The 9,316-nt window shown below is 44.3% G+C and overlaps 1 protein-coding gene across 1 annotated transcript; it reads right to left on the bottom strand.

Annotated features, from left to right (window-relative positions):
- Window positions 1–243: 243 nt before the first annotated feature.
- On the bottom strand, window positions 244–8,170 carry gpr132b (G protein-coupled receptor 132b). The gene is made up of 3 exons (XM_070548804.1): window positions 8,047–8,170; window positions 7,135–7,238; window positions 244–1,558 (listed from the first exon to the last, which is right to left on the bottom strand). The coding sequence occupies exon 3, from the start codon at window positions 1,487–1,489 to the stop codon at window positions 416–418; it is 1,074 nt and encodes a 357-aa protein (XP_070404905.1). The 5' UTR covers window positions 1,490–1,558; window positions 7,135–7,238; window positions 8,047–8,170; the 3' UTR covers window positions 244–415.
- Between the last annotated feature and the right edge of the window lie 1,146 nt (window positions 8,171–9,316).

Raw genomic sequence — 9,316 nt, 5'->3', positions numbered from 1 at the left:
CATCAGAGTTAAAAATACGCCTCTCCTTAATTAGGCCGTCGTTTTTGAAGTCGGGCGAGAAGGCTCGCCGTCTAATGTGCGTCCAAGCGAGCGACGTGTGGAGACCCCAGGTCTATATGTTCATCAGGGTCTTTAACAATAGGAAACAGAAGTTGGGATTAGAACGTCTTTCTGTGTTTTTCTTTACTTTTTTTATTTAGCTAAATAAAATGAACATGACTGAAAAGCACAAGAAGTCTTTTTCCACCCTTCACTTTTGTCTAGGTCCGGTTCTGGTTTCCTTACTGCCCTGTGCACAAACCTTTTGGACCTGAGCGAGTCTGAACCCACCAGACTCTCAGAGGAACCAGCAGCTTGGGGCAGACCACTAGCATCTGGGCTCAACGGCCCGTTTCTGCTGGATGTCGTTGGTCCTTCAGGTCTTTGCTGGTGTTTTGGCCACCTGTCTCTCAGCCTCAGTCCCGACACACGGTCCTAAAGACTTGTCAGATGGCTGGATCTGGTTCTGGCTGCTGCTGGATGGCGGGCGATGCCTTCCCCAGCTGCAGATCTGTGTGAGGCCCTGGCGCAGCTCCTTACGGATGTTGTTGCTGGATAGAACATAGAGGATGGGATTGACGGCGCTGTTGATGGTGGACAGGCCGAGGGAGATGGTGTAGGGGGTGTACATGGTCTTCTCAAACAGACATAAGGTGCCGTCCTGCGGGGGGACCCGGAACATGATGGCCCGGGCCAACAGGATCAGATGATACGGAGCAAAGCAGACCAGGAAAAGCAGAACCACAGCGATGGTCAGCCACTGGACTCGCCTTTTCTGTCCGCGCTGCAGACCGGTGCTGTGCTGCACGCTGGCCAGGATGCTGCGGTTGGTCACCGCCAGCAGCAGCAGCGGCAGCAGGAAGCCGATGATGAAGCGGGCGAAGTTGAAGCCCATCACTGTGGTGCTGCTCCGATTGGGCTCAAAGCAGCGCCCTGAGCTTTCTGTCACAGCGCCCTCCCTCATGGTGAACACAGCGGTGTGAACCACAGCCACCATCACAACGATGGTGACCGTGGTGAGCACAGCGTAGCGCTGGCGCCTCATACCGCGCGCCTCCAGGCAGTATGCCACCGCCATATAGCGGTCCAACGATATGCAGCAGAGCAGGAAGATGCTGACGTACATGTTGGTGAAGAAGATGTAGCCCGTCAGTTTGCAGGCTGCAGAGCTCCACTGCCACAGGTGACCTCTGTAGATGTAGTCCGTCCACAGGGGCAGCGTGCACAGGTAGGTGAGGTCACACAGAGACAGGCTCCACAGGTAAACCCCAAGCACGTTTTTCCTTCTCACCTGCAGCCAGGTGAGGAAGACCGTCAGCAGGTTAGCAGGAAGTCCGATGATCAGAACAGAGATGTAGACGATCATGAGCGGCAGACGGCCGTCGGCAAACGGCGCTTCGCAGTCCTGAGAACTCTGGTTCAAAGAGCCCGCCTCCGTGACCGGCAGCATGGCACCCAATCAGATCCAAGGGGCGGGATCAGCAGGGACGGAGATCCAATCAGATCAAGGAAGCGGTGTCTGCAGAGAAAAGGTAGTTAAGAGGTTATTTAATTTTTACCTGCTGTGTTTTCATCATGATTGATCTTATTTGATGTTCCAGGTTTTTTTTTTTTTATAAATAAGAATAATCTGTTATTTTTCAGATTCTTGTGACGAACTCACCAGAAGATTCTAGATGACAAATGAAGATGAGTCATACTCAGTAAGTTGATGGTGACCAAAAAGTAGCTTGGGATATTTTTTAATTCACTGTTAGCATCATTAGCTCAACGTTAGCTTCTAGCCTTCTTCGCCCGATTTCTCGTCTCATTTTCTTCCGCTTATCCGGGTCCAGGCAGCATCCCAACTAGGGAGTTCCAGACCGTCCTCTCCCCGGCCCCCTTCATCAGCTCCTCCAGCAGGAGCCCAAGGCGTTCCTGGGCCAGTTCAGATACGTACTTTCTCTAGCGTGTCCTGGGTCGACCAGGGTGCCTCCTGCCAGCAGGACATGTCTGAGACACCTCCTTGGGGAGGCGTCCAGGAGGCATCCTAACAAGATGCCCAAACCACATAAATTGACTCCTCTCGATATGGAGGAGCAGCGGCTCTACTCAGAGTCTCCCCCGAATGACCGAGCTCTGCACCCTGACCCTAAGACAGAGCCCAGACACCCCACGGAGAAAACTCATTTCGGCCGCTTGGATCCGCCATCTTGTTCTTTCGGGCATGACCCAAAGCACATGACCATAGATGAGGACTGGGCGGTAGATCCACTGGTAAATGGATAGCCGTGCTTTCCGGCTCAGCTCCTTCTTCACCACAACAGACCGGCCCCAATCTGCCTGTCGATCTCCCGGTCCCTCCTTCCCTCCCTCGTGAACAAGAACGTGTCCCCAGAGGCACCCTGTGGGGGGCGCTCCAGGAGTATGGGGTGGATGGTCTTTTGCTAAGGGCCCTTCAGTCCCCGTACCAGAGGAGTGTGAGATGGTCCACATAGCCAGCAGAAAGTCGGACCTGTTCCCAGTGAGGGTTGGACTCCACCAGGGCTCCCGGTTATCACTGGCCCTGTTTATAATCTTTATGGACAGGATTTCTAGGTGCAGCTGTGGTGTTGAGGGTGTGGAGTTTGGTGGCGGGAGAATCTCTTCTCTGCCTTATGTGGATGATGTGGTCCTCCTAGTTTCATCGGGCTCTGACCTACAGCTCTTGCTAGGGAGGTTCGCAGCCGAGTGTGAAGCGGCTGGGATGAGGATCAGCACCTCCAAGTCTGAGACCACGGTCCCTGACCAGAAAAGGGCGGCTTGCCAACTCCAGGTCGGGAGAGAGGTCCTACCTCAAGTGGAGGAGCTCAAGTATCTCGGGGTCACCCGATATTAGAGTTAAAAATGTCATGGCTTCTTAAGCCTGGTTTATGCTTCTCCGTCAGCTCCGCAAGGGACAGACACGCACGGATTGATGGAAGCGTTTTGCTCTCATACTTCTCCGTCTCCTGGAGAGTGTTGCAAAGCAGTTGCCCGGCAGGACCACAGAGGGCGTAGCGCTGTTCTGTGGTATCCTGTCATGTATCGGTCCAAGATAGTGTGTTTATATTATGTTTTTTTGTATATGAGAGACTTTTTAACACAGACAAATTTGTCTCTCATCCTCCTCCACCTCTTCATGCGCTCGCCACCTCTAAACCCATGTTTCCTGTCATTTCCGTCCACAAATAAAATGCTTGCTGTGCATCTTTTCACTCCTCCAGTCACGGGAGAATTAAACGATCATGTTTTTAGAGTTTTTTCGCGAGGTATTTTTCAAGCTGCTCCGTGTCTGCCGCTTGTTATCCTCGGCTCTCTTTATGTTTTTGAGGGCGCAATGGCGGCGCTGTAGACAACAGCGGCGTCCTGACCAATCACAAGCTTGCGTTGTCCGTCTCGACTGACGGATGTTTAGAAAAGAGAGCTCGACTCTGTCCGTCCTTGCGGAGCTCTCCGGTGGGCCCGCAAGGACGTTGCGTGTCTCCGCACTGACGCAGACGGAGAAGCATGAATCAGGCTTTAGGAGCACAATGAGAAACTTCTGGGTTGCTCCTTTTTACTGGCTTTGGTTCTTTAAACATTCCTGGAGCCTTTTGCCTGCTAGTGTTGAATTAAAAATACAAAGTCTGCAGCGTCACCTCGACGCAGACTTGGCAACCTCATGGGCTCAGTCCCTCTTCGGCCATTTTTAAAGGAGAAAACCTGACAACATCCCCAGATGAGAAAAATATCTTTCAATGTAACCTTGCTTCCAACAGGACTGAGACATTAGACTCTTTTGTGATTATTCTTACTTTTTGCTCATTTAAAGTTGAAAATTAGACAGAGATGTTAATTTGGGGGCGGGGTTTCGTGTTTCTGTCCAGTCCTGACTTTTAATTAGATTCCTATAATAAAATTAACACCATCTCGTCCTGTTGACTTTCACCGCCAGTTGGATGAATGATATTTAATGACCACTGTCATGGTTTCCTGTTTCTGTGGTCTACCACGCTGACAAGTTCCTCTTCTGAGCTGTAACGTTTGTCACCGCTGCTCGACAACGTCCTCCGCCGAGTAAAGACAGGAGGAAGTGAGACGAGCAGCAGAAACAAACGGTTTCATCTGCATTAAAACGTGTAGAAGACAAAAGCACAGGATGCTAACTTAAATCTGGGTCCTTCAAAGTAAAAGCTCTGAGTCATTTAAGCAGTGTGGATGTTGCTGAAAGGTCCCTTTTACAACAAAAATAAAAACCTAAAAGTTCTAAATTTTTGTCTTTAAATTGTTATCTACATCAAGCAGCTGCCTGTATCTTCACTTGGTAGCCTAGCAAGCCAGACTAAATAAATATGTTAGGATTTGGTCTAGTTCCGTTTAGGGCAGTAAGGGTTAATATAATAATAATAATATTATTAATAATAATAATTATAATAATAATAATAATGTGTGTGGAGGACGGCAGTAATGTGAGGAGATGGACGGAGATGGGGATGTAGGTGAGAGAAGGCAGAGTGGGTTCTCAACACGAGAGAACGTGAGGTGTGCCCACCAGGAGGTTTTAGAGCTGTTCAGTTGAAGGGAGCTGGAAGCAAACCAGATAGTAGTATCCTGTAGACAGAGGGTCAGGTGGGAGATTGAGGGTTTGATAGAGAGGTACAGCTGGGTGTTGTCTGCATAGCTATGAAATGGATGTCGTATGGAAGGAGGTAAACCAGGAGAAGGGGTCCCAGGACGGAGCCCAGGGGCACACCACCAGAGACGGGGAACAAATTTAATTTACCTGATTTTTAGATAAAAAAAATCTTTACAGCCAGAGAAATGGGAGGTGAGCCAGGAAAGATGAGTGTGAGTGATGCCTAAAGATGAAAATCTGCTGTGAGACCGAGAAGGTTGAGAATGGAATGTAGACCAGAGGCGGTGAGAAGGTTGGCTTTCAGGAGCGCCGTTTCAGCGCTGTGTAGAGGACAAAAGCCAAGAGCTGCCCATAGATGTCGGTGATGAGATGGTTGTGAAGTAGGGAGGCTACAGACCTTTAAGAACGTGTAGTGAATGTAGAGTGATGATGACTGACGCGACATATTAATAATGACCAATAAGAAGTGATGATTCCATATAAATATGAAATATCAACCTGATTGATCTTTGAATGTTTAACCAGAAGATTATCGGGCTCTTTGCTTCTTCAGGGATCATAAACACACTTCGTATTAATGCAGATAGAGTCAGTATACAGTTTATAAAATTAATTTAATTATTTTTCCTTAACTAATCATTTATAAATGACGAGATATGAATAATGAGATGGTGTAATGGATATAGAGTAATTTAATGTGATGTGTGAAATGTTGTAATGGAAGTTAGATGTTTAGCAAAACCGTTCTTTGTATCTGAGAGTTTGTGAAGTCTGGGTTGTAAAAGAATTGAGATGTTGGTTCAATGAGCTAGGGATCGTTTATAAAGTCATCCAACGTAATCTGTTGAGTCTACAGTACCCTTTGTGTAGAGACCCCCCAGCAGATCAAGACGGTCAGAAGTCGGGGTGGACATCGACCTCAAGGTACCTGGAGACCGTATATTAGCTCCGATACCACCAGTCTGGTCTTGAGACATCTCCAGGTCACAACAGGAAGCTGGAATGCTCGTTTGCGTCCGAGGTTGATGTTTGGCTCTTAGAAGAGCCGTTTGAAATCAGCTGCAGCGTCGCAGAGAGGCTTAGACTGGAGGGCAAAGGAGACGGTTTCAAAAAGCCTTCTTCCCGGATTTGGCCGAATCGAGAGTCAGCTAGAAACTGAATTAATCAGAAAGTAATTCTTGTTTTAATAAACTCATTGTTTATAAATTCTGGTAAATCAGAGTGTGACATGTTTGAGGGCTTTACCAAACATTCCTCAGAAGCCACGCCTTCTTCAGATACAAAGATGTTAGTGAACGAGAATGTTTTAAAACTCCTATGTGAAGTAATACTAACATTAATACGTATCTTATTGTCATGTGTATGAGTGTAGATACGGATTAACTTGTTAAATCAACACACACTAATCATAAAATCTGAAATGGATCAAGAGCAATATTCATTTTAAAGCCATCGTTGGTTTAAGCAGATTATTCAAACATTTGATTTAAACATCTTGTTCATTCAACACAAGATTATTTAACTTTTAAGCTGTAGAGTTATTTATAATTCCAGATTACTTCCCTCAGCCAGGCTGCTGCATCAGACCTTGGGTGAGAACGTTATCTGTCCTTGTATGTAAACAAGACCTGAGCAGAACCTTCTGGATTTGGAGGCCAGGGTCTATGTCTGCAAATGAAAGGTTATCTTGTGGTCAATTAGATGGTGAACATTGACCCGTTGGTCCGTTACAAATGGTAAAGTAGAAATGGGACATACTGAAGTTAGAGCTACAGGTGTGATTCTAGAGGTGAGGGAACGCTGAATGACGTTGGTGATGAGAGGTTTCAACGAGAGCTGTGGGAGGTGGATCAAGCGGACGGGAGGAGGGTTTGGACATGAGGAGAGCCGGTGCTGGTGTGGTGTAACTGCAGTGTAGCAGCAACACTACACACATTAAGACAGTTAAAACAACAGCAATGTAAAATGGCTGAGAAGTAAAAACCAGAGTTCAGTTGTTGCTGTTGTACTACGTGATGTCATGAGGTAGGAAAGACCTCCTCTACGAAGCAGAAGCCGCGCGTCTTCATCAGTCCCGATGTCGACATGTGGTGTTGACTCACATGCATGCTCCAGACTTCTGCTTCGTAGAAGGTTCTTTAACTTAGATTCAATCTTGTTCAGCCGTTCACTTATTCCCCCTCTGTTGTGTTGGAATGAGGCGGAAACATCGTTTTATCGTTACTCATCTCTCTGGTGGTGTTGCAATAAAATAGTCTCTGAACTCCACCGACGGATTCTTGTGGAAACGGTGTGTGGGATCGTTTCTGAACCGGAACTTTCAGGGTCAGATTTACCAACCGTTGGGGTTTCACCTCGGTTTCCTGCTCGTGTCAGACGAGGCTTTTATTCTGATGGTCTCAGTTTTTCTACAAGTCGACTTTGGATCTGAGAAACAAGTGAGATTACAGAGTGGGCGGACATGTTTCAGATGTTCTCACCTCCTCCTGGTCTCTGCGTCGCGGGTCAACGGTTGAAACCTTTGAGAAAAGAGCCGATCAGCTTCTGCTTTTCTCCAGGTTCTGACTTCTGGTCTTCCTGTTTCCTGCATGAAGACAAAATGTCTTTTAAAACTAAAACATAATAATAAACCAACTTTCAGTCAAGAGCATGAAAACAGAATCATCCATGTAGTTTTTACTGATGCAGAACTTTGTAGCTCTGAGTTTATTTATGTTGATGAGAATTAAAATCCTGAACAAATCAAAAAGTTTGAGTTTTCAACATCTGTAGATCACACACACACACACACACACACACACACACACACACACACACACACACACACACACACACACCGCTCCCTTTTCCCATCAGAAGACACGAGAAAATAAAACATGTTTGGAAAGAAAAAGTAAAACAAAAGTTTAATCATGTCAATGTTTTTATGAAACTGCAAAAAATAAAATAAAAAAGACATTTGTCAATCAATCAAAGCTTTATTTATAAAGCGCCTTCCGCAACCCTGTCAGGAAGCCCAAGGCGCTAAACATGGTACAGTAGAAGGTAAATATATTGAATTAAAAAAAAGTAAAAAATAAAATGTGTGTCAATTTTAAATAAAAATCACGTATCATGTTTAATTCTTGAGTTTTTTCCATGTTACGGAGTCCTGAAGCAATAAATGTGTTATTTCCTTTTTAAAACAGAATTTCATTAATGACTTTGTTTTCCTTCCAATTACTTTCAATAATAATTATTATAATTTTAACAAAATTAAAATGACTAAGACATCTAATGGATCCTTATTTAATCAATTACATCAATCATAATTAAGTTATTAGTAATAATTAATGCGGATGCTGTTAATCAGCACGTGCAATTATTCTCTAAACCCGACAGGTAAAACTCACCTGAGTCGCTCGCGCAGCAGCAGCCCGTCTCTGTCCTCGCGCTGATACTGAATGAAGACTTTTGAGCCGAGCTGCTGCGGAGCGGAAGCGGAACACGTGACCGTCGTGATCATTCATTCTAATAATCGCCTCACCAGCTGTTCACTCACTCATCGGAAAATGTGGGTGAATAAAAGATGACCGATCTGAGGGATTTTTTGAGGGAAAACAGGTTTATTAATCAAATCGCATCAGATCGATTAGATTTAACTGAGGACGCTCCCTGGTGGCGGGAAATTAAACTACATGTTTTGGTAAGTCACATAAACATATTTAGTCTGTTTTCTAAATTTCAGGTTATATTTATCATATTTTTTTCCTAATTCCATATTTCATGATCTCAAAAAATTCTAGAAAAGAAACATTTGAAATTAATGTTGAAAGAGGACATAAAATCAGTGTTTTGGTGAAAATGTAGAAATTTAACCAGATTTGAGTTTTACGAACTGAACTTTGTGGGTGTTTAAGGAGCAAAAACTCAAACGCGTATAGATGCATCTTTCACTTCCCGCTCGTTCATCAGACAGCGGTTAATCCCGTTTAAACTTTCAGAAATAATCTGTTCTTAGATCATACACTTTCATCCATCACCTGGTAGAACTATCAGATTAAGATTCTACGGTCAAATTTTATGTGTCGATATTAAACACAAACCCTGAGAAACTTTCCAACTTTCTCAGATTATTTAGATCAGTTGTCCTTTCCTAAAGTTATTCCTATTTTTAATTATCTAAATTTTAAGTTCCTGCTCATTTCTTTTAAGTCTTTGAAAAGACAAAATATTAAATCGAGAAATCGAGATGGAAAAGACAAGAAATGTTATAGTAGCTTGTGTTTCTAGAACACCAGGTTCTAAAATTGAATGTTTTAGAGAAAGGTGGGAAAATCCTATAGATGGATTAAATGACAAGAAAACCTGGTTAATATGTGGAGATTTCAACATTGATTTACTTAACCAAGAAAACCACAAAACTACTACAGATTTTGTAGATGCAACGTCCAGTAGGAGTTTATATCCTGTGATTACTAAGCCAACCAGAGTTACCAGTACCTGTGCTACACTAATTGACAATATCTATACAAATTAAATACATAAGGCAGTTAATAGTGGTCTTTTAATAAGTGATATAAACAATCACCTACCAATGTTCATAATACATCATAGTCAAATAAAAAGAAAATAACCAAAGAAGTTGAACAGATAAAGCATATTAGAATAAGGTCAGAGGAA

This window comes from Nothobranchius furzeri, chromosome 2, assembly GCF_043380555.1.
Source record: "Nothobranchius furzeri strain GRZ-AD chromosome 2, NfurGRZ-RIMD1, whole genome shotgun sequence".
Classification (NCBI taxonomy): Eukaryota; Metazoa; Chordata; class Actinopteri; order Cyprinodontiformes; family Nothobranchiidae; genus Nothobranchius; species Nothobranchius furzeri.
Note: the sequence above shows the minus strand (reverse complement) of the source record. Positions and strands in the feature narration are given on the sequence as shown.